This window comes from Wolffia australiana, chromosome 10 (genome assembly GCF_029677425.1).
Source record: "Wolffia australiana isolate 7733 chromosome 10, ASM2967742v1".
Lineage (NCBI taxonomy): Eukaryota > Viridiplantae > Streptophyta > Magnoliopsida > Alismatales > Araceae > Wolffia > Wolffia australiana.
This window is the reverse complement of record NC_135844.1, coordinates 10417852-10445130: the sequence shown is the minus strand read 5'-3', so window position 1 is coordinate 10445130 and position 27279 is coordinate 10417852. Positions and strand designations below refer to the sequence as shown.

Here is a 27279-nt window from a genome sequence, read left to right as displayed (position 1 = left end):
TTGTCTCAGGCGCCGCCCTTGGCTGGAGCTTCTCCTCTCCTCAACATCTCTCTATTTCTCCCAAACTAACATGGTATCAGAGCATCTCTGATCCTCGAAGGGCTCATCAACTGGAGAAGATCAGGTCATTGTTGGAGGTGTTCCCTGTTGCTGTTAGCTCGTCTCAGATTCCCTCAAGCTCTTTCTGCAATGGCAAACAATGGCGATGAAAGTTTGGCTACTGTTGATGAAGGACTGAGTGGAGTTAGACAAGGAGAGTCTGACTCGCCTCAAGTTCAAGATGCTGGTCGTCCTAACTTTATTTTTCCCCCACCAGAAGTCAAGTTTGATGGGGGAAATATGTTTGAGTGGTCCAAGATGGTCACTCTCACTCTGTATGGATGCAAGCTGGGAGACCACTTGACAAATGATCCAAGAGCTGCATCGGATCCAGAGTACAAAAAATGGAGGGCTGAGGAATCTCTGATCCTCAGCTGGATGCTCAGATCGATGACACCAGAGATGCGGCGAGATTTCCTCTATTGTGATATAGTAAAAGAAACGTGGGATGATATTCAGAAATACAGTGAAGAACAGAGTCATGACTGTAGGATTTACGAGTTAAATGTCCAGGCGACTCAAGCACGTCAAGGGACGGACAATGTACTTCAGATTCTCAAAACTGAAAGCAGTCCGAGAGAAATTGACTACTTGTGGCCCACTCACAACCCACAGTTAGTGGAGCGGCAGTATATTCTGAAGCATAGATTATTTACTTTTCTGATGGGTCTCAATCCCACGTATGAATCTGTGAGGAGCCAGCTCCTGCACAGAGAAAAATTGCCTAGTCTGGAAGAAGCTATTGGAGCGATCAGACAGGCAGAGAGTCGACTACGTGTTGCCTTTGATCCTCAGACTCAAAATTCCGCTGCATTTTTATCAAGGAAGCCAGAGGCTAAAGCGGCTCCAAATACGAGCTGGCCCACTCGTCCACCGCCACCTAACTTGGCTGCTTCACCAGAAGGGGAAGACAGTCGTGATGCACTGTTCTACGCCTACTGCAAAAGGCGTCGACATACTAAAGAGAATTGTTGGAAGCTAGCATGGAAGAATCAGAACGCAGGGAAGAAGGCTTATGTATCTACTTCCCAACCACAAAACTCTGGAGCAGCCGGGACGAGTCAAGCAGTTGAAGAAGTGCAAGAAAAACTCAGCTCTACCTCATTGGTAAAGTCAGGTAATTCCTCTCCCCATGATTGGATTGCCGATACTGGGGCAACAGATCATATGTCCCCAGATGCGTCGCAATTCAGCGAGTATAGCCCTGCTGAAGTGACACATAGAGTCCAAACAGCTGGAGATGGTTATCTGTCAGTAAAGGGAGTTGGAAAGATTCGGGTTCCCCCCCTTGGGCTCCTCAAAGAAGTCTTACATGTAGAGGGCCTAAGGACAAACTTGATATCTATACAAAAAGTAGTTGATGATTTGGGTTGTCAATTTATTCTGGACAGTGATGACTGTTTTTTGTATGACAAGGTCTCCGGGAGGAAGATTTCGTCCTTTAGGAGGGAAGGTGGCTTACTCATCCTTGACGGCTTGCCTCGACAGTGCATGGTGTCACAACATACGATCACCAAGGAGGAAAGGGTGATCCGTCTACATCAACGGATGGGACACCCTCCTTTTGACTTACTTAAGACTTGTTATCCCTCTATGTTTAATGGGATTTTAGCTGAAAAATTGTTTTGTGAGGCCTGTTGTATGGCCAAACTTTGAAGAACTACTTTTAAATTTATGGATGATCGCTGCTCTTCCCCGTTTGATTGTATACACAATGATGTTTGGGGGCCCTGCCCAGTGGAAAGTTTAACGGGCAGCCATTATTTCATTGTGTTTGTTGACGACTGCAGTCGGGCGATGTGGCTATACTTGCTGAAATCTAAAGCAGAAGTGCCAACAGTAATTATCGAATTCTGCAGTTTAATTCAAAATCAGTTTGGGAAGAAGATCAAACGTTTTCGATCTGATAATGGAACTGAGTTCCTCAATGCCGAAGTTAAGTCGTACTTTATGAGCCAGGGGATTATACACGAGACGTCATGTGTCAACACTCCTCAGTAAAATGGGCTAGCTGAGAGGCGTTTGGGTTACACATTGGCCACTGCCAGGTCACTATTATTTCAAGCAAAGTTGTCCAAGAAATACTAGGGAGAGGCGGTACAGAAAGCAGCCTATCTGATAAACAAAATTCCTATGAAAGTCATTGATCTTAACAGTCCCCTGGATTGACTACGAGAATTTTTTCCGAAAGTTCGTCTGTTCTCTGGACTTCCTGCTCGAGTATTCGGATGTGTGGTGTATGTGCATCATAATTTAGGCAAACTTGACCCACGAGCAATCCGTTGCATATTTGTTGGATACTCTGGGACTCAAAAGGGATATAGGTGCTTTCACCCTCCTTCAAGAAGATTCTTTGTGTCGGCAGATGTGGTGTTTAACGAGACAGAACTGTACTCCACTGCTGAAAATGTGTCTGCGACAACCCAGACTGAACAAGGCTCACACGTATTTGAATTTCTACGTCATTTGACTCCTGATCAAACCTATTGTTCTACTGCCACTCCAGCTGGGGAGATCGAGGTCAACACAAGCGGGCAGATAGTTGATGATGCCGAAGATGAATTGATTCAGCCTTCGGATGAGCAGGGTGAACCAGCGGGAGCTATGGACAATCAAATTAATCCTGAGGAAGAATTGACCCAAGAAGTTCCGGAACACTCACTAGAAGATGCAGTTGCAGATACAAATGTAGAAGCACCGGATGATGACTCAGGTTGGCCTATAGCATTGAGGAAGGGAGTAAGGTCGTGCCGAGCTAAGGCAAAGTACCCGATCAGCCATTACGTGAAACATGAAAGACTGAGTAGTCAGTATCGGAGTTTTCTCACTCTGCTGGGTGAAATTGTTGTTCCAGACAGAGTCGAGGATGCCCTCCGAGATTCGGGTTGGAAAGCAGCTATGGATGATGAAATGTATGCTCTCATGAAGAATGACACTTGGGAGATTACTTCCCTGCCCAAGGGAAAGAAGGCAGTGGGATGTCGATGGGTGTTCACACCCAAATTTCTGGCAGATACAACGTTGGAAAGGCTCAAGGCCAGACTAGTGGCAAAGGGTTACACACAAACAGAGGGAATTGATTATGGTGAGACATTCGCGCCAGTAGCAAAGTTTAACACCGTCCGAGTCTTGATTGCACTTGCAGCTAAGTGTGATTGGGAAATTTTTCAGTTTGATGTGAAGAACGCATTTCTCCATGGAGAGTTGGAAGAAGAAGTCTATATGCAACTTCCCCCGGGATATCGATTGACAGAAAAACCAAATCAAGTATGTCGACTGAAGAAGGCTCTGAATGGGTTGAAACAATCACCGAGGGCATGGTTTGGACGCTTCACCAAGGCCATGGTAGAATTGAATTACTATCAAGCTAGAGGAGATCATGCTCTCTTTATCAAGAAGGGAGCAGGTGGAGCAGTTACTGTTCTACTAGTCTATGTGGACGATATACTTGTTACTGGTGGAGATATAAAAGAAATTGATCGGTTGACCAAGGCACTGTCGAAACAATTTGATATGAAGGAACTTGGACCATTGAAGTATTTTTTGGGTATTGAGGTCGCATACTCCAACGAAGGTATTTCTCTCAGCCAACATAAGTATACGTTGGATCTACTGCAGGAAACTGGGCACTTGGGGTGTAAGCCAGCGACAACCCCCCTTGATATTAATGTAAAGATTGGAAAAGGAGATGATGGAGCGGCGGTAGACAAACATCTTTATCAAAGGTTGATTGGGAAACTGACTTACCTCAACCATACAAGACCAGATATCTCTTATGCTGTCAGCCTTTTGAGTCAGCTCATGAGTGAGCCATATGAAATTCATTTGCGAGCAGCTTACAGGATTCTGGCATATTTGAAATTCACTGTTGGACAAGGACTTCTATTCACTCGTGAAGGAGGTCTGACGTTAGAAGCCTACACTGACTCTGATTGGGCCGGGTCGGTGATTGATCGTCGCTCTACATCCGGTTACTGTACACTCTTGGGTGGTAGTTTGGTCACTTGGAGGAGTAAGAAGCAGAAGGAAGTCTCTCTGTCTAGTGCGGAAGCTGAACTTCGAGCACTTAAGCGGGGTGTCTTAGAATGTCGCTGGTTGAAGCATTTGTTGGAGGATATTGGATTATATGATGGTGAAGGAATCAAACTCTACTGTGACAATCAGTCTGCCCTTGCAATTGCCAGAAATCCTGTTCAACATGACAGGACCAAGCATATGGCCATTAATCGGCATTATCTTTCGGAGAACATTGATCGGGGAATCATTCGACCAGAGTACATTCCATCCGTCGACCAAAAAGCCGACATCTTCACCAAGCCTTTGCCTGATCCGAGATTTCAACAGTTGGTGTCCAAGCTAGGCATGGTCAACATCCACACCTAGCTTGCGGGGGGGTGTTGAACCAAGGCTCTCTCTCTCTCTCTCTCTTTCTCTTTTTTCACTTTATTTCTTTCTCCATTGTGAGTGGGCCACGTTCTATAAGTGGCCCACGTGGGAGTTCTTCTTTTTTATTTGAATTTCACTTAAGTAAAATCCCACGTGTGAGCCTTTAAGTGACTCACACGTGGGACCTTGTAATGGGGCCTCTTAAAAGGCCCCAAGCCCTAGCCGTCAAGAGAACACTTCTTTGTTTTTTGTTCTTTTTGTCTACAAGACTTTGTCTCAGGCGCCGCCCTTGGCTGGAGCTTCTCCTCTCCTCAACATCTCTCTATTTCTCCCAAACTAACAAATCCCATCCACGACGCTGATAACATGCATTTTTAGTGCCTTATATTATTATATTTATGCGTCTTTATGCATTAAATTACTCATATTTGCATGTTATCAAGCTTAAAATGATTAAATCTATTTTTAGAACAAATTTCTGAATTTTGTATATTTTTACGATTATTCTAATAGTATATTCTAAAAGAATATAATTTTTTGAGAAATAATATGATTTTTATGGAATTTTTGGATATTAAATTTGGAAAGATATGATTTTTCTGATTCAAAAAATATATTTATACGTATTTTTTGGGCTTTTATTTGATTTAATATGAAATTTTAAGTATTTTGGTTTTTTCTATGGCATAGTGTGGCGTGGCGTGCGGATGCGCCGCCACGTCAGCATTGAGAAAGAGATTTTTTCTTTGTTTTTTGTCCTTTTGACATGTACATGTGGCACAAAATATGAAAAGTTGTGGAATACGAAAAGCCATGGAATATGAAAAGCCACGAAATACAAAAAGGCATGGAATATGAAAAGCCACGGAATACAAAAAGCCACAGAATACCAAGTGCTTTGGCTTCTTAACAGGCACAAACTGATGACATTGATGAGGAGAGAGAAGAAATTAAAGGCTAGGATTGCTTCAACTTCCAACGGCCATAACTTTTCATCTTCCCCTCCTCTTTCTACCCATACCCTCTAATCTATAAATAGAGGCCTGGATCATTGTAAAAACCATCTTGAACTTGCTTCCCACTTTTGTGGGCTGATTGAAAGAGAGTGAGTTTTGAGATCCATCAAGAGTGTTCTTGGTGTCTTGGGTGTGTGGAAAGAGACAAAAGAGAAGAGGGGGAGCTTACCGGCACTCGCAAATCACCGTGATCCTGGCGGAACGTAAGGATCTAAGGTAAGTGTCTTTGCCTTATGTTGTTTCTCTCCCAACATCATCGTTATCATAGTTATAGTTTTTTTTTTTCAACGTTTCATTTATCACTTCACTTACTTACGTCCCCACTCTCTCATCTCTCCATCCTTGCCATCATATCACTCCATATCCCACCACTATCCTTGTCTATTCCATCGTTCATCCTCATATCCATCACAATCACTTACTCTTTACTTTAAGTTAAATTAGCTTATAATTACGTTTCTTTTATCTATATCACTAGCTCACGTCCTCAAATCTTGCTTTCGTCAATCCTCTCGTCCATCATCACTAGTATAACAAAGTAAATCCTTAATCATCGTTCCATGTGGAGACGATCCGTACTCATCACTAACTAAGTATTTTTAAGTATGGTTAAATATATTTTTATTGAATAATCTCAATCACGAATGAAAAATTTTAACCCTAAAATTGAGATTATCAGACGCATTTCCGTGGATCGTCGCCAGCACCCCCCTCTTTATGATGTAGTTTGTCCACAACATCAAGAACTCCGTTCTTGATCGACCACGCTCAAGAATCGACCAAGAAGGTCGTTCTGGGAGCATCTTGAAGTTTCGATCGCCCGTTGCTTCGTCAGTTCGGCATCAACGAAGAATTGCACAGCTGCTAACACTGATCTCTATCGCCACCTTGATGGGTTACCGTTGACTCTGGGCAAATTCATCCTCGCCAGAACAATCAAGAAACTCTGCTTCTATGTTTGTTGGTTCTGGCCCGCCATCATAAATCGCTGCACTGCCGACCTCTATACGTTGAGACCAAGTCACGTGTTTGAAGCGGCGGCCATCGGCATTTGGCTCTGATCTTGCCTTCCCGCGCGGCCAACCCTCATCCGCATGCTCGCCGCCACCGCACGCGGAGGATCCTACCGCACATGGGTGACAAACGCCCTCCACCATTCATTTGTCTGCCGAGCCCACACTCGATCTAGCTTCGTACAGTTACCCCCGGTCCTCTGCCGTGCACACACGTGTATGATAAGCCTAAAAATGTGTGTAAATTTGTCATTGATTTGACGTTTAGACTTATACAATAAAATTAATCAATACCCTTAATCACTAAATATAGAGTATAGAGCAAGCAAGGGGTCGAACCACAGGGAGGCAGCAAGCAAGAATTTTTATCTAATTTTTAATGAATTAATTCAAGGATGAATTAATTTTGTAATTAATAAACCTTAATTATACTTAATAATGTTTTTAATTAATCAAAATCAAGTAAAAACTTAATTTTGATTTTAAATATTTCGGTCAAAAAGCTCAAGATAGAATGATTTCAATTATAAGATCAGATTAATTTGGATTATTAATTTCCTTATTATTATAAAATTCGAAGATAATTTTTATGAATTAAAATTGGGAATTTAATAATCAAGAAAGGGATTTTGAAATTGGAGTTCAAGATGGATGAATTTACGGATGAAATTTTTTATTTAGGGTTTTTATATATTGATTTAAATTTATAAATAATAAATTTTGAAATATAGAGAGAGAAACTAGATGAATTAATCTAGAGAGAGAAAGTGAAGAATTTGGGGAAAATGTGAAATCCGACCCTAAATTAAAAATCTAAAAATGCAGAATTGTTCCAAATCTATTTAACACTAAAGATTAACAATCAGATCTTGAATCATACTCAAAATGCAATTCTAATTTCATTCAAAACAACTTCTAGGGCATGTACATTTCGCCCATGCCTTGGTGTTTTAGAATCGTTCAAGAAGAAGTTCAAAATACAAATCAGAAGCTTACAACTTTGAATGCAGGATCAAGATCTGTCAACTTCCAAAGCAAATCCTGTGTCCTTCTTGGCCAAATCCTTGGGGAGAGCTTCAAAAGTGAATTTTGCACTTTTCCAGACCTCTATTTAAAGATTCAACCCTCTGGATTGTAGAGGGAGAAAAGACAAATATGCCCTCAAAATTTCAGCCCAATCGGATGTCTAAATCTCAAGATATCAAGGTTTTACTTAGTATTAATTATGGCTGTTGGATTGTTTATCTTTCTTTAAAAAAATGGGAATTTTCTATTGGCTGGCATTTTTTTTCTTGTTTTCCCCATCCTTTGATCGTGCACTGCCATGTTTTTTCACGCTTGAACGAGTCGCAATCATCGTGAAATGATTGTCTCGTTTGAATGGTCAAGAGAGCGCCACGTCATCCAACCTTTAGCCAAGTATTTAAGGCCATGTAAAAAAATATTTCTTCAATGAAATGAGGTTAAATACCATGTAAAAAATGATAAAATTTTGAAATAATAATAAAATCAAAGTGTAAGTCATTTATCTTCATTTTTATATGATGACATGCAAATATGGTCATTAAAACACATAAATATAGTGTAAAATTTATCAATTAATCATGTTAATTTGCAAGTTTTCAGCGTACAAGCCCCGACCGCGCCCACGTACTACTGCACGCGCGCCGCCCAATCGTGCTCACGTCTTGCCGCACACGCACACATGCGCCTACCACCCACTGGTGTCCTGTCCTGTTCTGCTCACTGTCCGAGCTCGCGCCTTACACATGCACCACGCCTGTTATCGAGTCTCCTCTTGTCTGGATTGGGGCTGTTCGATTCTGATGGGGGACCATCCAGATGATGCCGAGATGGGAGGAGTCCAACCACACTAGGCTGCTCGCGCCGACGCTCGCCAACCAGGGTTCAAGTACCCCGCGTAAGTATCATTTTATTTCACGCTTTATTTGTTTTGTTATATTTCCATTCATGGACCTTACGGATTGGGCTGGTGTTTGGGCCTTGTCCATGTTATCTTTCATTTTCTTGTGTAACCGTTGAATAGAGGACGAACCACGTCTCGTGATGGTTCATCCTCTAATGACGTCACTTGGCACCTATCCTCCCTATATAAGGGGATAGCATGCCCAAGTGAAGGAGAGGCTTTTGTTGAAATTGAAATCGTGTTTTCTTTCTACCTTAGTGTCTAGAGAGATAGAGATAGATAGAAGCTAGAGTTAGTGGGAACATGGTCGGTCCCATCTTCACGTCGAGATCACTCCGTGAACCTCCGCCACACGTCTTCACGTTGAGATCACTCCGTGAGCCGTCATCATTCGCCCCGTCGAGCTTACTCCGTGACGATTCCAGAAGAATCAAGATTTGCAATTCTTGGAGGTTGCTGTCGCCATAGTTTCCTCGTCGAGACCACTCCGAGGACTTGTTGACGACCGCCGCCGTCATCAGCTATACCATCGCTAGAAGCCAGCCGTTTGTACCAACAAGATCTCCCAAGAATCAAGAAGCAGTCATCCTTCTTGGATTCTTGAGCAGTTACATTTCAAGAAACCCAGAAATTCTAGCTCTGCCACCGCCGCCGACCACGCCGATTCCAGCACTCCATCGCCGCTGCACCGCCCCTCCGTGCGCCCCACGCCTGTGCCAGTGCGCCTTGCTTCTCGCGTGATCTGCACACCGGCGCCCCGCGTCCCGCACGCTCTCGAACTGCGCGCGCACCCGCGAGCTCCCGCACTATGTGCCCCGCGCGCCCCACACCGCGCGCGCACCCGCGCGCCCCGCGTTCCAGTGCCTCCGCGCGCCCGCACTTCTGCGCAACCGCGCCTCTGCGCGCCCACGCGCCCCGGCCGCCGCCGCATGTGTGCTGAGTCTCCACGCTCGCACCCCGCCCTCCGCCACTCTCGCGCCGTGTCCTCTGTCCGCACTCTGGCTCCTCTCCATCGTTGTCTCGCCAACAACGGTGCCTCACCAACGTCCTTGATTCCATTGTACCGGTTTATCCTGCCTCGGACTCCGTCAACCAGGTATCTTCTCGTCTCCCCCCCATGCCGCGCGCACACCTGTGCGCCCCGCGTTCCAGCGCCTCCGCGTGCCCACACTTCCGCGCAACCGCGCCTCCGCGCGCCCACGCGCCCCAGCCGCCGCCGCATGTGTGCTGAGTCTCCACGCTCGCACCCCGCCCTCCGCCACTCTCGCGCCGTGTCCTCTGTCCGCACTCTGGCTCCTCTCCATCGTTGTCTCGCCAACAACGGTGCCTCGCCAACGTCCTTGATTCCACTGTACCGGTTTATCCTGCCTCGGACTCCGTCAACCAGGTATCTTCTCGTCCAGCCCCCCCCGGTCTTATTTCAGTATTATTACTTAGTGCAGTGCAGTCTTCCCCTATCGATTCCACTGCCGTAGACGATGACGCCAAATGATATAGGATAGCCACTTTGTCGAGAGTTAGGATTTCATTGCAGTATAATGACTAATTGTTGATCCTTAGGCTTGGAAAAACTCAGGGCCATCAAACGCCCCTTACCCCGTAGTCATCTTAGTTGGTCTTAAGGGTCATTGGGAGTCTAATTTGATCAATATCTCTCTTAATGGAAGCCATCGATCGTTCACCCTAATTGTAGAAGTCTCTTATTGCTCATTGGGGTCTTTCGTACTGCATTCACTACATCTAAAGATAAATTCTCGAAATCAATTCATTGCGATTATGTGTTGTAATACGAACCGTCGATCCCGGTGGAATCGTATTACATCAGATTCTGCTACGAACAACGAGTATCACACCCTCCAGGTTCTACCGTCTTTTCCCTTTGACACAGATCTTTTATTTTCTTTACAGTATTTGTCGAGTTATTTTCCGTGCCTTGAGAGTTAGGAGTCCCCCTTGTTGTCTTGGACTTAACACAATTTAGTGAGAGATAGGTTTATTTCTTGCGGTAAAACGCTAGTAGCTTATCGAGGGAGATTGGACGCCGACGAGTAATTGAATTACCCCTCATCTCACGCGTCTGATTGTTCCAACGGGATATTGGGAAGTCGATTTTGACTTAATCGAATTTCACCAATTTAACCGGTCGTTAGACTTTGTTAGTTTGTTCTTCTTACTTGTCGTTCGACTTCTTAAGAAAACTGCATCATCACATCCTAAGCATCATCGCAATTGTCGTTCCCCTGTGGTGTAATACGTGTCGTTCGATCCCGGTCGACAACATATTACATCATTCCGGTTTGGTCTTGTTTGTCCCCAGTTTGGTCATATTGACTAGTCGATTTCAAAGTTAAAGAAAAAACTAAATAATGGAGTGGAAGAAGAATAAAATATAAGAATAAAAGAAGAGTGAGAAAAAATAATACGACAGAAAGAAGAAAAAATGGTGGAAATAAGAAGAAAGGAAGAATAAAAGAAGAAGAAGAGAAGAGAAACAAGGATTAAAATAAAAAAACAAATAAGAGGAAGATGAAAAGAAGAAGAAGAGGAGGAGAGTTTAGACGTGGCCATTCTGTTCTTTCTGTGTGAATTTGTACGAATTGTTCGTTCTGTTCAGTTTTCCGAACCAAACAAAAATGAATTCGAGCAGAACATAGCACAGACCCGTATGCGGTTCTTTTGTTCGCTTTGTGCGAATTTTGTTCTAGTTTTGTGCGAATGTGCGAATTTGTGCGAATGTGCAAGTATTGTTCGTTTTTTTTATAAAAAAAAACAGAACAAAGAACAAGGTCCTGTGCGGTTCTTTTGTGCCAATTTTTTGTTTGTTTCAAAAGAACAGAACAGAACTACTATTTCAAAGAGAGATGAATAAGAAAGGAGGATGAAAAGAAGAAGGAAAGAAAGAGAGATGAATAAGAAAGGAAGGTGAAAGGAAGAAGAATAGATTAACAAAAGAAGAATACAAAAAATGAAGAAGATGGGAAGAAAAAGAGAGATAAGAAGATAAGAGAAGGGGAAAGGGGGGTGAACACGAATAAGGTTGGGGGGGCCAAAAATCAGATAGACCCTCCAAAGGGCAGAAATCCAAATACCATGTCTCTTCAGGTAATTTCAGATAGACCCTCCAAATCACCAGGACACTTGTGAAATTAAGAGGACAGTCCTTGTTTCTATTTTGCCTGGAACCCGTGATGAGGTCAACGGTCAAAGATCGCCTAGCGGCCGTCCGATCGGTGGGCCCGAATCTCAGAGTTGCCACGTGGCCTTCAAATACAAATTTGCATGGACGTAGTTGAAGGCGGCTTCCCAATCTTTCCACTCTTGTGCGGAAGAAGATCGTCGTGTTCTTCAGTTTCTCTGCTCGGAATCTGTTCTTTTTGGAGGAAAATGGCGATTTTCTCGATTCTACTGCTTCTCTGCTGCGGTTTGTGCGTTGCCTCTGCGGGGATTCCTCTCCCAGGTTCGTCGTTCTCGGTGTTCTTCGTCTCGGTGATTGTTTTTTTGAAGTTTTTTTTTTGTTTAGGTTTGGGGGACGGTGCGGCGGACGAGCTCTTTCCGGAGATTTTGAGGGATGAAGCGGTTGCTCGGCTGTACGAGCTCGGGAGAGTATGTGTTCTCCGGTTACAATTGAATCTCTGTGGTTTTCGTTTTTTCTTTTTTTTTGTGGACGAGATTTTCTTGGATTTTGAGTTCTGCGAGATTTTGTTAGGATGACGCTCGCGGCTGGAAGCTATTATCGGTTCTGCTATCCATTTTTTTCCTCTCTCCGGCTTTGTGCTTGCGACAATTCTGTTTTTTTGCTGCCGGATCTAATCGAATGAATCTCGTTCATATTTTGAATCTTAGCAAATGGAAGTTTAATCTTCGGAAGGCTTACGGTAATCCTTTTAATCTGATTTCATCGAGAGATCTGATCTCAATGGAGAAGAGGTAATCTTTTCTTCATGCGGAAAACGACAGTTAATTTAATTCTTAATTTTCACATAGAACCGTTTTTAACATAATTATGGATTTACTAAAAAATTAAAGATCGGAAGGAATGTTTGTCCCATTTTCTTGGAATTTCCCTCGTCATTTGTTTTGTCTCATAGTTCACTGATATGGTGTCTACGTCAGCTTCTCCAATTGCAATGAATATTTTTTAATTCATATGGTTTTCATTAATGATGTCCAACGATATGTTTTTCTGATTAAAGTAGAATTTCTTATTAATCGATGTCCTTATTTCTTACTTGGTTAAATATTCATGCGACTTTGGAGCCTCCTAGGTTGTTCTATCATTCTTCTAAACGGAATCTCCCTTGTCTTTTTCCTTCTGCTCCTGTTTCTCTCTTATGTCACTTTTAACTCGTCTCTTTCATCATCTCATTATTTTTGCCCTCTTTTCTTAAATATAAATATTTTTGCCTTCAGCTTATACGGCTAGACGCAATGCAAAAATGTACAACTTGAAAACTATAACGTTGCATTCTTTCAGCCTTTTCTTACTTTTCCCGTTTCTTTTTCATACTCCTCTTATTTCTCTCTTTCATCTGCAGTAACTGATTTCCCGTATGTTTGAGACATGCTGGTTTATTAAGTGGAAACTTCATTCCAGATTTCAGATGCTGATAGTTATCTCGAGAGGACCTTCTTAAGTCCGGCCTTTAATCGTGCTAGCACACAAGTTAGGGAATGGATGGAGGACGCCGGTCTTAGAACGTTAGTCAGAAATCTACCTCAACTCTATTTACTCATAGAAAATCAGCAGCGTTCATATTTTATGGGTTTGTGCTGTCTGTAGGTGGATGGATCAGATGGGTAATGTGCACGGGCGAGTTGATGGTGCAAATACCAGTGAAGCAGCTCTGCTTATTGGTTCTCACATAGTAATATTCACATTTATCTCTCAATCTCTCGCTATCTCTTTTTCTCTCTCTAGTTTGCCTTTTTGTCTTTCAGTCTCACTCTCTCTGTCTCTTCATTGATTTTTCTACATCTGTCTGTCTTTATCTCGGTTTCTCTCCCTCTATCTCTGTCTCTTTCCCTGTTATTTATCGTTTTTCATGAAATGTTTGTGAGAAATGTTGCTTTTTTTGTTATCTTTTGGTTAATACAGGATACAGTAATCGATGCCGGGTTTTATGACGGATCATTAGGTGTGATCTCTGCAATAGCTGCTGTAAAAGCAATGAAAAACAGTGTGAGCTTGGATGACGTTAGACGCCCAGTTGAGGTACCTTTATTATTCTTCATAAACTTTCAAACATGGAGTTGAGAAACTCATGCATTTATCTCAATAGTTAATGTCAATGATCACGGTTCTTTGCTGATTAAATTTAGTTATTATATTTTGTGCCAGATCATTGCTTTCAGTGACGAGGAAGGTGTCAGGTTCCAGTCAACATTTCTTGGTAGCTCAGCTATTGCTGGTACTCTTCCAGTCTCGGCACTTCAAGTATCCGATAAAAGGTTAGCTTCTCGTTCCATGTCAAAGAAAAATCAGAAAATTTTATAAAAATCAGAAATTTCATAAAAAGATCTTGGTTCTTCCAGTGGCACAACTCTACATGATGTTTTAAAGGCCAACTCTATGGAAGCCACCGAGGAGAGTCTCATGCAGGTCAAGTATGATCCAAGTTCAGTCTGGGGCTATGTTGAGGTAAACTCTCCACAAAGAATTGCCGAGTACAAATCATATTCATTCTCCATATTATTTTTGCTAATCCATATATTCATTACTCGTTTATGAGATGGCCAGGTGCACATTGAGCAGGGGCCAGTGCTCGAGGCTCTGGGTTATCCTCTTGGAGTTGTGAAAGGCATTGCTGGGCAGACACGATTAAAGGTTCGAGATTATGATCCTTGTCATGATGATGGTTGATGTTATGATGCCGATGACGATGACAATGATGATGATGATGTCAGGTGACAGTGAGTGGATCACAGGGTCATGCAGGGACGGTCCCAATGTCGATGAGACAAGACCCGATGACGGCATCCGCTGAGCTCATCCTGGCACTGGAAACACTCTGCAAGGAGCCTGCAAAGTTCCTCACCCGCACAAGCCAGTGTGATGCACCGGTCGGTGACTCCCTCGACGGGCTTGTTTGCACTGTCGGTGAGCTCTCCCCCTGGCCGGGTGCCAGCAACGTCATCCCTGGCAAGGTATATTCTCATCTCACTAAATCAATAAACACACATATCTATCTTTCTCTCTTTACCTATCATGATGAATGATAGATGTGGGGCTGTGATTCAAGCAGGTTGTCTTTACGGTGGATGTGCGAGCCATGGACGATGGGGATCGAGAGGCCGTGATCTTTGAGTTCTCCAATCAGATGCGTAGAATCTGTGACCTACGCTCAGTTCTCTGCACTGTTGAACCCAAGGTTTGTTGTCATTCTCCTTGCACGTTACTGTTAGAATCCTCTTATTTCAATCGCTCGGAGGTTGATGCGATTCATTGTAAAAAATGATATGTTCATGGTTTTGTTTTTTAATATATATTTTTTTTACCTCGGCATGTCGGGGTATGAGGATTTTTCCCCTAAAGAGAGCCAAGAGTTATAGGTGTATTTATAACCGATTCTTGAAATTGTACGGTAATAAATACCCCTTGTAAGGTCATTAGAGGGACTTTGATGGATGATTACCCTGTGGCTTTCGTGAGGGCAAGAACTCCCGATTTGGAGGTTCTTGAGAGTTTGTTCTCCTATCGCTCTCTCTTCTTCTCTCTTACCTATTCCATCTCTCCTATTCTCCTCTCTATCCCTCGTCCCGTGTCTTGATTTTGTTAGATCTCCATGGGGATCGTAACAGTTACATAATAAGGTCATAGTGTAACTGTAAGGTTCTTTTTCATTGGATTTTACAGCACAGTGCTGGTGTGGTGCGATGCGACCCGGATCTTTCGTCGGAGCTTGATTGGGCTGCTCGCACCGCTGCACGTAAGATTGCTGGAAGCACAGCCCAGCTGCGGCTGCCTGTCCTCATGAGTGGCGCTGGTCATGATGCTATGGCCATATCCCATCTCACCAAGGTTCTTCACCACTACCATCATGTTTAAAATTGTTCTCATTGTTATCCTTGCCGCCCTTCTCGTTGTGATTTTCATCGTTGTTATGATCTTTGTCATCATCCAAATCCTCATCATTCACATCATCCTCATTACAACATTTAATCTCATCGAAGTTGTCATTCTTGTCATCTTCATTATCGTTCGTATCCTTGTCATTCTCATCAACATCCATGCCGTAACTTGCATCTTCATTATCATCATCATGACCAACTACGCGATTGCGAATATCATAAAATCCTCATCATTATCGTTGTTCGCATTTGCATCATCAACTTCGCTGTCGTTGTTGTTGTCATCATAATCTTTTTTAGACTCCTGGGTTAACATGTCACTTCCTGCATTATTAAGGGGGTTTTATGTAAATGTGTACGCGTCTATCTGTCTACTTGAGGCAGATAGAGTGAAGTGGAATATCGCGGCGGGCTTCTCCCGTCACGCTGCTTCCTTTCTCTCTCCTCCCGCACACCGTAAAGTCGACAATCCTCATCCTCATCGTTGTCATGACAAGCATCATTACTATCATTGCTGTCGTCTTTATCACTGTCAGCATTGCCATTTTCATCCTTACTAGTATCGCTGTCATCTTTATCAGTGTCACTGTCACAATCATCTCAATCAATACTGTCATTCTCATTCAAATCTTCATCAGCATCATTGTCAAATATCATCACTGTTGTTGCAGTGATCATTATCTGCATAATTGTCATCAATAGTTGTCCTTATTAGCATCCTCATCACTATCATCTCTACTGTTGCTGCCATCATCCTAATCCTCATCACCATCATCATCATTCTCATTCCCTTCATTCTCAACGTTCATCGTCATTAGCATCATCATCATCAGGATTATTATCATCCCTAACCTCATCATCCTCATGATCATCGTCATCATCATCATCATCATTATCATCATCCTCATCATCATCATCATCATCATTATCATGATCATCATCGTCATCATCATCATCATCCTCACCATCCTCATCATCCTCATCATCCTCATCATCCTCATCATCATCATCATCATTATCATGATCTGCTTCATCATCCTCATCATTATCGTCATCGTCATTGTCATCCTCATCCTCATCTTCATCATCATTATCATCATCATCATCATTATCATGATCCTCATCATCATCATCATCATCATTATCATGATCATCATCATCATCATCATCGTTATCATCATCATCATCATCATCATCATCATCATCATCATTATCATGATCTGCATCATCATCCTCATCATCCTTATCATCATCATCATCATGTCGAATAATTATCTAATGTGTGTTGCAGGTGGGGATGCTGTTTGTGCGGTGTAGGGGGGGCGTTAGCCACTCACCAGAAGAGTTCGTGCACGAGGACGACGTCTGGGCTGCTGGCTTGTCCATCATGAACCTTCTCCAATCTCTGTAAGTGAAATCGGTAAGAAATCCCCTGCCCATCTTCTCTTTGCTCTCTCTAATCTTGCATATCATTCAATGATGTAAAGTCATGTGACATTCAATAACATTTCCGCAATCGGGGAATGTATTTATTGATTCTTTGTTCTTAGTGTGTACAAATTCTATGTATATGTTTGGAATTACAAGGCTTTATTTATTCTGAATTCCAACTATCTGCATCTAAATTTCTGCCAGAAATCCCTCAGTTTCCACTTTTTCCATATCTTCATATTCACTTTCCTGAAGGGAATGATATATTCACCTCGAACTGCTAACACAAAAAATATAACGCAATATGTTTTATATTTTTGTCAAAACATGAACAAAAACTCATTTTAGGATTGTAATTTCACCAACAGTCGTCACGAGTAAATTTGAAAACCTTATATATGATCCTTTGGCATTAAAAAAGTTGCAATGCGTGGGGTGGAAACCGATGGGATGATGTATGTTGTTGTTATGACTACATAATATAAATGAACAACTCGTAGAACATGATACTTTAGCTCATTGAATTAATGTTTAATGAATAATTCATAACATGATACTTTCATTGCTAGTAGGTTTGAAAGCATCCAAAACATGTCTTATCATTACATTTATACTGCTGGCATATGACAACTGGTGACAGAAGCTATCGAGAATTTCTATTTCATATTCATTAAAGTTTTCTACAATGATTAGTCATCAAAATTCATATCTGTAATACAATAATTTAACAAATTAGGAAAAAAAAATTCTTCTACTCACTGACTTTAACAGTGTCAACCCTTTTGGCACAAGTTTTTTTCAAACATTTTCCAACATATGAATGAAGTCAGAGTTTTATCTTTTTCATTATTGATGCACTAATGCAACATTTTTTTCACCAGTTAATATTTTTTCATTTCTGAAAAAAATCAAGTAGTTATTTTTCACTTAATACTTTTCTTTATGAATTTAGAAAAAAGGAAAATCAGGGAGAGAGAGTAATTAGCTTTATAATGTTCTGTCAGGTCTTTCTATGGTTAATGATATTATAGTAACCCAAAAATAAACTTATGTATGTTTAATGGATTTGGAAGAGGAAATTCCAAAATGCCACTAAATACAGGAAAGATTCTTTTATCACATAAGCCATATGTTGATTTATTTGAGACTCTAGCATGTATTAGCGATGGTGAATGTAAAATGAAAGATCTTCATACATGATTGAGGAAGTTAAATATAATTGTCTCCAGTATCAGCCACGTAGATGGTTCCAATAAAGCTTTGTTCTTCCCTTTCCCCCTCTAATTTGATGGATGCCATACCATCATTTTCGTAGAAGCTAGAAAGTTTAAATATATACAAATTGTAAAAAAATATTTAACATTTAAAATTACTTGAAAAATATTTTTAAAATTCAAAGTTATTATAAAAGCAATACAATTCTATGCCAAATTTTAAGGGTCTATGCTATTTCTGGAAGAATATATTTTTTCTTGCCTGGATTGTGTTTCTATGATGATTATCAAATATGATGAAACTTCGTGAAACTGAATGTAAACAGAAAACACATCTTGTTTATATTTTTTCTAAAAATAATAAAAAACCAATGTATATTTATCAAGAAAATTAAAATGTTATGTTGGTCTGTGACATGGGAAAATGGGAAACTTAATTAGAACTTGCAAAAGGAAGACCACCATCTCGTGATATGTCCTATGAAGAAGCAGATGTATCATTCATAAAATACCTAGATTGGAAGGGAAATGTTCTTCATATATCTCAGAGTACCCTAATGATTGGAAGTTTGATAGGTAGAGTACAATATATAATCTTAAACTAAAGACAATCTATTTTTCAGTTTTCCGGGTTTCGTGTGGGTGGATCATGCTCCACAATCTCTCCAAGACTTGTTCCAGTGTGATTGATCAATGGACGATGGAAATTCCATATTTAATAATAGAAATTACTTTTTGATAACTTTATACAACCGTTATTGTGTCATTTAGATGTAATTACAGACCATTTTGATCCTTATCTTTTCATAAGAAAAGATAAAATCAATTAGCATTATAAAATGAGTGTCTATTAGTTTCAATTGATTTATATTCTTGAGTTTATATTCATATTTATATTGATGAATTTATGACACTGATTAAAATTGATTTCATTTTTGTGTTGTTCAAAAAAATTCTCCACAATTCACTATGTCCTGAAGACAAAGAGATGTTTGAATGAAGGCATCCCACTCCAACAAAAAATCTTTTTATTGACACATGCATCCCGCAACACAGTAAAAAATAAAATAACAGGGATTTATGCAACATAATATTATTTTAATGATTAAATAATGGAAAGGAAAGCCTGAAAGACGGAAGATCTAGAGTGTATATTTTTATATAGTTTTCATATAGAAATAATATATGTAATATCTAGTCTGCCAAAAAAATATGACTTTATTTGAAAAGTGTCAATATACGGTCTGATAATCATCATTCGAATCCATACTAAGCAAGCACAGTAGATGATGAAATTCCTTTTCAAAACTATATAGGGAATTTTAATTAAAGAAACCTGCAGAATATTTATTCCCGTTTACCAACAAGAAACTGAAGAATTGAAGCTTTTCACTTTTCTGCATCATATTGTTTAAACAACCTGTGGCAAGAATGTTAACTATACACATGTAGATGAGAATTTCCACTACAGTTGAGTCCAACGCCCCCTCCATTACCAACATCATTGTGCTGCTCTAATTGTAGTGTGACATAATCCAAATGCAAATACCTAATGATCACACTGAAGATTATTGCCATGGTAATTGGTTGATGATGTTCCGATTCCTGCCTGTGAGTGCATAAAATAGATGATCTATTTTAGAAACTGGATGGGTTTTATTAAACATGGCTGAATTCATAGGTTCAATAAGTTCAATCTTGGGACTAGGGGGAACTCTCAAAGAAACGTGAATTAATGACTGACCCTTATTTATCCTCTTTAATCTAATTTTAACTGAACCCATCATTATAATAGAGATAGACAAAGCCTCTACAAACTAAGTCCCCGTGATTGATTGAAAAATCCGAATCCCATAATTTACATTACTGAATAAAAGTTTGTGTTATTGAAATATCCAAATCCCATACTTTGCACAATTCATTAATGAAAATGATAAAACGTATTTTCTACCTAGGAAATTCAAACTCAATACTTGGCAAATCTTAGGTACCCACTTATCCACATGATTCATTTAGAGAAGAATACATAATAATGATATAAAGTCCAAGTTCCTAAAAAAAACTAGTGAAAACAACTAGCAGAAACAAAGAGACAAAGCATTGAATGCTGAAGAGAAGTGGCAACAGATAGGGAGACAATCATGGTGTGGATGAATATCCCAAGCTCTAGCATCTGCAAGGAAAAAAATATTATCCTTATGGTAGAAAATGAATATTTAAATTAAGTAATAGTACTTGTGATAAAATCACATATCACCCTAAAAAAATTTAATATTTCCATAGAATGAAACTTTATGTGAAACAATCCTATGGTGGATCAACACGACTTCCTTCTACAAAATAATATATAGTTTCAAGAAATGGTATTACCTGTGTGACAATACTAAGATAGATCAATCCCACCTACTTCTAAAACCATTAATTAACATTTTCAATAAATATTAGTACCTGTGAAATTATCCTTTTTCAGATCAACTCCATTTGCTTCTTATCTCCTATTGGGCTGGGTAGGGTTTCATTAATGGCCTAGGCCTTGTTGGAGTAGGCCAGATAGAAGTAGCCAGAGCTAGTGGAGTCAATTATAAGCATTCTGAAGGCAGCCACCATGTTAATGAAGCCTACAAAGTGAAAGTATTTATATGAAGCCATTTCTAGAGTATATATATCATAGATGTGTATAGAATAACTCCTGCAGTGAAGGCCATCAACACTCAACGTAAACATGACTTGATGCGGACTTAGGATAGGAAAAATGTAGGAATATGACTTAAATAAGAAAAATAAACACTTGAATTGACATAACTATCCTCTTCAACCCTTGAGTCCACAAGCACTATATCACTATATAATAAAGAGAACACTCACCGGGGAGAAACAAATTTCTCAAAAAAACTTAATACTTCAATAATGTCTATCAAGGCTGCAATAGGGCATTATATGGGGTACTAAAGCTCTAGGGTAGTCCATGCTGACAGTACCTTTGAAAATACAAATTAAAATATTGGAACGACAACAGTGAAAAGATAAACATAAGATGAGAAGCTTGACAGTGCATAGAATATATATTATGCATATTTTTGTGCATGTACAATATACCAGAAAATACTGTGTGACTCAAAAATATTTTGAAAAGACAACAGAAGATTTTTATCTCTAAAAAGGTGTATGATAATCGCAAATAACATAGTTATTATGATTATCATTTCATTTATTTATGTGTTTATTTTCATTGAAATGATTATAAATAGAATTTTCAGGTTTTAAAATGACTTATTATATTTTTAAGAATGAATATCACATTTTATCAATTTGATGATATTTAAAATAATTTTATGGCATTAATTTCATAAAGAAAATAGTTTTATAAGCCCAAAAATATATATTTAAATTAATTTTAATACTCCTGTGGATTTGTTATATTTTCTATAATATTTCTGATTTTCTAGTATTTTTATGGAATATTCTGACTTCAAATTGTATAACCAAAATAATTTGATAAATCATAAATTTAATTTAAACTGTTTAAATATTTTTAAAGAGTTTTTGAATTTTTTTGTCTTCCTAGATTTTTTGTGATGTTGACAATTCACTACATGGATCAGGGAGGAGAGATAAATTATTAGAGAGAAAATAAGATTTGAGAGAAAATTATAGGAGAGAGAAAACCAAATGGCTGAAAAGTTTTCTAGTTTAAGTGAAGATATCTGATGATCAAAAAAGAATTTTGAGCTGAAATTGGGCCGGTAGTTTTTTGTTTACCTCCTTGATTCATGCAAAGTGGTACAAGTGGTTTGCTTACTTGAGACATCATTGACATCTTGTTTGTGGATGGTTATGTTTTGAGTAAGATGCACCAATCTCAAATAATGAGTTTCATACTTGTCTTAGCTTGGATACAACAAGAGGTGCATGAAGGTGATGGATTGGTCATGATGGAATTCTCTACACTCGGTATATGAGGGGATTGATTTGAGAAATAAGATGTGTTAGATACCTAGACATGGTAGTGGTGATGTTAGAGATCTTATTCTCCAATGATCCTTGTTACACATTAGGACTGGTGGATACACTTAAATTACAATGATTGTTTTTACAAGTAAATAAATAAGTAGAAATAGGGGAGGGGGGCATTTTAGATGCCCATGCCAGCCAGATCTGGGTGGATCCTTTTTTCCTTTCTGCTCATTATACTCACTCCAGTAGTGAGACTTGATGGTGAGAAGATCAACTGAAAATTTAAGAAGAGTTTGAGAATAAGAAGAGGGTATAAATCATCTTATCAATCACATGTGTACTTATAGAGGCTGGATACATGAACAAATTTATGCTGCTCTCCCATGGAGCAAGTGAATGGTGGAATTAATTCCCCACAAGTAGATAAGATCATCATTGAGGTTTTTGTTTATTTTTATTTGTTTTATATTGATCCCCTAAATTTATTTGTTTGAATGATCAATCATGCCAAAGAAAAATTGCAACAACATATCCCTTTAATATATGTTTAAATATTGGATTAGGAATGATATTTGAAGAGCTGCCGAAATAATGAATAGTTTAAATGACCGTCATCTTATAATTGATAATTTCAGAGCTCCTGTTCTTTTTAAACTCCATAGTCTCATTTTCATTGTTATACTTGAAATGGGCTAACATGAAATATTAGTTAGAATAAATAAACCATTTAAAGAAACTTTTAGAAGGTCAGGGGGGATTAATGACAATGGGTTGCATCCTGTACCATACTTTTTTTGGATGTTGACTAAGGTCCCTGATGGGGTTAGCTCGAGTGGTGGCCCATATTAATTTTTTATTTGAATATCTGGGGAAGAAAATTAGTTATCCATTAACTGAGATCCCCAACCAGGTTAATTTTGTTGGTGACTGATATCAATTTTTAATGTGAATATCTGAAAAGCCAATTATTTTTCCATTTACTAAGATTCCCTATTGGGTTAGTTCACTTGGAGACCCACATCAATTTTTTGTAGAAAACGCAAATGAAAGATGCTAGAAATAAGAAAAAAAACATTGCCTTTGGTGAGATGTTAACTTGTAGATCGAAGGTTAACAGACAAGGATTAATAAACATAATGAGGATCATGTGCACCACATGATAAATGTGCATTTTACGATATGCATGGGACAATGACCTATATTTAGTTTTATAATTTTCAAAGAGAATGGCTAGTGCAACAAGCCTCAGGATTTATGTTGCATTAAACTGTTTGAATGATACAATTCAATTTTCATTTTTTGGTACTAGTATATTTGGTTAAGATATCATCTCAAATGTACCATGACTTAAGCTCTCAATAGTGAGGGAGGATGGAGATTTGAGGGGATCATACAGAATAAATAGTAAGTATTAACCCCCATAGGGAAACACTTCAAGCTAAAATAAAAAATCAACGTAACCCTAGTTTGATTTCCAAATACATAACTAATTTTCTCTTATATTGTTAGACAAAAATATCCAAGCTTGTTTAAAATATTGATTCAGTACTCTTACTTAATTTGATTACTAAACGCTAGCCTATGAAATTTCCGTAAGTAATAAATTATGGACACTTGTTATACATTTAGATATAAGCCCCTATTGAATGTACTATCAAAAAGAATACTGAATAATCATATCTATCACTCATTCCACAAGGAAATAACTCTTGCATTGTAAATCTTTAAATTTTTTATTATTGTAAATTTTAATATTATACCATAATTAAACACTTAATAACTATGCATATATTTTCTTGAAGCGGAGCCAAGTTTAATTTGATCCTCACTTCTGCACCTGTAAAACTAAGACCATGCCTAATTCCATATCATATTTTCTCATAATTATGTATTATTTAAAAATTTAAAAAGTATTTGATGTGGCTCATTAGTTTTTGCAACTCCCAAAAAATCACTCATTTATTTGATATATACAAACTGAACTTCAAACTGAGTTTAATATGAAACATGGATTTGCAAATTCCACCATAATAAAATGATATCAATACCTAAGCGTTATTATGTTTTATAATTATATCTAGAATCATTATCATTTTGAACTTTCTCTGTTATTCTGCCTCTCTCTTTATCTCTTGTGCAGGGTATCCTTGTCACTAAATAAGGGGATTAGCCCCCTCATTGTGCTACCATTTTGAAAATTTACACACGGTATATGAGCCCTAGGTTAATCCAGGGTTTTTTGTTAAGGGTTTCATCATGGCGACAATGGTGCATTCTTTCAATCCCTGCCACTCCTCTCTCCATTCTATATTCTCTTGACATGGTGGATTTCATTATATATAAACAATTAAATATTTATTCTCTACAGAGTGGTGGTGATATTCTTCTGCACTGCTCCCTGTGAAACTGTCAACACCCTCCACCCCATCCACCCGCCGCACATTCAGCATGCCATTATCACATCTCTCCGTAAGCATGTGACATACGTATGGCATCCAGTCATGCACACTGGTATTTGACATCCACCACGATGATGCCTAGGTTCTACCACACTGACACTGAGCATATGCGCGTCATTGTGCCCTTGAAAACAAGGTTACAACATTGCCTATCCGGCAATTACTGTATTTCATGGTGACCCACATGTCACATGCCCATGATACTCCATTTTTATTAGCCACATCATCCATTAAACTCCCATTGATGGCTGTGAAGCTTCTCTTGTGGAATATGTTACTTGATGGTAGACTCACCCGTTTTGGTTAATATTTTCATTTTCCTTTAGATAGGGCCCACAATGAGTCTACATCTACATTGATCCAGGCATCTACACCAACTGCGGAGCCAATACCACTGGAAGTATGCTCAGCACCTACTGCATTGTATATATTTTAACAACCTACACATCCCATGCATAGTCTTTGATGGCTCTAACTACAACACTTGGTTAACGCGTCCGTATCGTAGCATTTTATCCGTCATTTTTATTTTGAATCGTTTAAATATTTCCTCTATGTTTTTTTTTCATTTTAAATGTTGTAAAAGGGGTCCCTTATTGGGGCCCTTATGTGAACTCTGTAATGAGTCCATCATGGCCCTATATAAGGCCATGATGGATACGTTCTCTTTCAGATCTGGAATTTGTGTCTCGGCAGTTATCGTTCTGAATCCACGTCTCACCGTGAGAAGAAGAGAGGGAGGAAGAGGAAGAAGAAGAGTGGGAAGAAGAGGAAGAGGAAGAAGGGAAGGACGAAGAAAGAGGGAATGTAAGAGGGTATCGGAGGAGGAAAACGGAGGATTTTCTCGACACTGGGATTCTCACCCATTTTGTTTTTCTCTTGCCTTGATCCCGTTACCCACGCCGCTGACCGGACGTCAGGCGCACCTCCGGCTACATCAAACACCTGATGAACGTCGAGTTGCACTTGTGGGTTGCGGTCTTCCTCGTTGAGTTGCATTCGTGAGTTGCAATTGACACCTTACTGTCATCCTACTGTTCTGGTCTTCCCCCGCTGCTGGTGTGGAAACCCGGTCAGCGAGAACTGCGTTGTCCCTGACTGCAAATCCTTGGCGTCGAGACATCAATCATGCTAGGGAGGCTAACGGCCGCGAGTCGGCACCCACATGCATGACGTGTTGACTCATCGTTGTTGTGTGGGGTCCAAAGTGGGTAGCAAACACTGCCGCGAGTTTGTTGTCCCCACGTTGGTGTCGGGCGTCAATCTTGTTCTTCACGGCAGACTGAATGTTCATCATGAGGGGGATTCTACGATTGCGACTCGTTGTGCGACTCCACCGATAGTACTGTCACCCTCTCCCAGACCGGCACTTCAGGTCCTCTAGGCCCGACCATGCGCCTCTTGGGCGCTCTATTGCTACTCGGGCGACAGGCCTAGTGATGACACCCCAAATTCAGTCTTTATTTCAAGAAAATAGCACAAATTTATGCATTTAAAGAGTTTAAAATGGGGTTGTTATCATATCTTACATGTTAATTAATTTTTCTAAGTGAATTTTAATTTTTCCCTAATTTTCTGTTAATTTAAGAATTTTAGGGAATTTATTTAAGCTTGGAAAAATTCTGTTTAAATGAAAATGTCAGGTTTAAAATTTTATTTTAATTTTATTTATGTGGGGATGAATTACTGAATTTTCTATATTTTTCTTGGATTTTATTGGATTTTGTGGGAATTTATTTGAGGAAGAAATGAATTTTTAAATAGGAAAAGGATATATTTATATGAAAAATATGAGTTTTTAAGCAGTTTTGAAAGTCAAAGGGGGTTTTTCTTTATTTTTTGTTACAATTATGCCCTTAAAAACAGCTCTTGATCGTGTGTGCAGGCGTAAAGATATTATTTAAATAGTTACAGGGTTTTATGGCAATTAATCAGCAATTTTTTAATGGCTTTTATGAGAAGGAGGAGAGAGGAAGCAAAAAGGATTTTTACACAAATATTTTTCGAGCGGCATCTGTTTGCATGTTTCTGCTTTATAAGGGACTTGATTGCCAAATTCCAGTCCAGTCTCTCTCTGTAAGGTAAGCTCACCTCTTGTGCTGTGCATGCAAAGCGCATGCACAGGAGGTGACATGGCATCTTTTGGCTGGCTTATAATAAAAATAGCATACAAGTACGTGCAAATCGTTATGTATCATGTTGTTTTTTTTGTTTTTTCTTTATTTTTTATTCCAGGACGGGGGTACATGGCACGACAAGAGTGAACCCAATTTTTAACATTCAAATGAGTCGATCAATCAGGGAACGAGACATCATTGCATGTGTAAAACAAAAATTATTTATTAATTTTTGCCATTGGATTTAAATCGAATGGCTAAAATTGGTTTAAATTCATTTATTCATAAGTTTTGATCCTGAAGTCCGACTGAGATGATTTTTTATGGATTTGATCCTCTTGACCTCCTCCTTCTATCTGTATGGTTGGATCATTTAGATCAAGCCTAAATTGATAGATTAAAATTAATTACTAAATAGGGGTAAAATGGTAATTTTTACAATTTAACCTAAGTATAAAAGCTGACTTTTGAGAGGAGAAGCTCATTCTAGATGGTGCTCTGTCACAGCTACATGACAAAGAGGAGCCCCAACTTTGATCAACCTTTTTTTTCTTCTTTGTATTTGAACTTTTAGTGTATTTTGGATGATGTTTTA

The 27279-nt window shown here is 39.4% G+C and overlaps 2 protein-coding genes across 2 annotated transcripts; both read left to right on the top strand.

Moving 5' to 3' along the window:
* The first annotated feature begins 189 nt into the window (after window positions 1–189).
* Window positions 190–4482, top strand: LOC144708275 (uncharacterized). The gene is made up of 3 exons (XM_078581526.1): window positions 190–1552; window positions 2256–2336; window positions 2465–4482. The coding sequence occupies exons 1-3, from the start codon at window positions 190–192 to the stop codon at window positions 4480–4482; spliced, it is 3462 nt and encodes a 1153-aa protein (XP_078437652.1).
* A 7254-nt stretch (window positions 4483–11736) lies between these two features.
* Window positions 11737–17113, top strand: AAH (allantoate amidohydrolase). The gene is made up of 12 exons (XM_078582275.1): window positions 11737–11898; window positions 11962–12044; window positions 13036–13139; window positions 13222–13306; window positions 13537–13653; window positions 13780–13889; window positions 13974–14079; window positions 14179–14265; window positions 14346–14585; window positions 14684–14809; window positions 15295–15459; window positions 16801–17113. Exons 1-12 carry the CDS (start codon window positions 11826–11828, stop codon window positions 16918–16920), a joined length of 1416 nt encoding a protein of 471 aa, XP_078438401.1. The 5' UTR covers window positions 11737–11825; the 3' UTR covers window positions 16921–17113.
* The last annotated feature ends 10166 nt before the right edge of the window (window positions 17114–27279 follow it).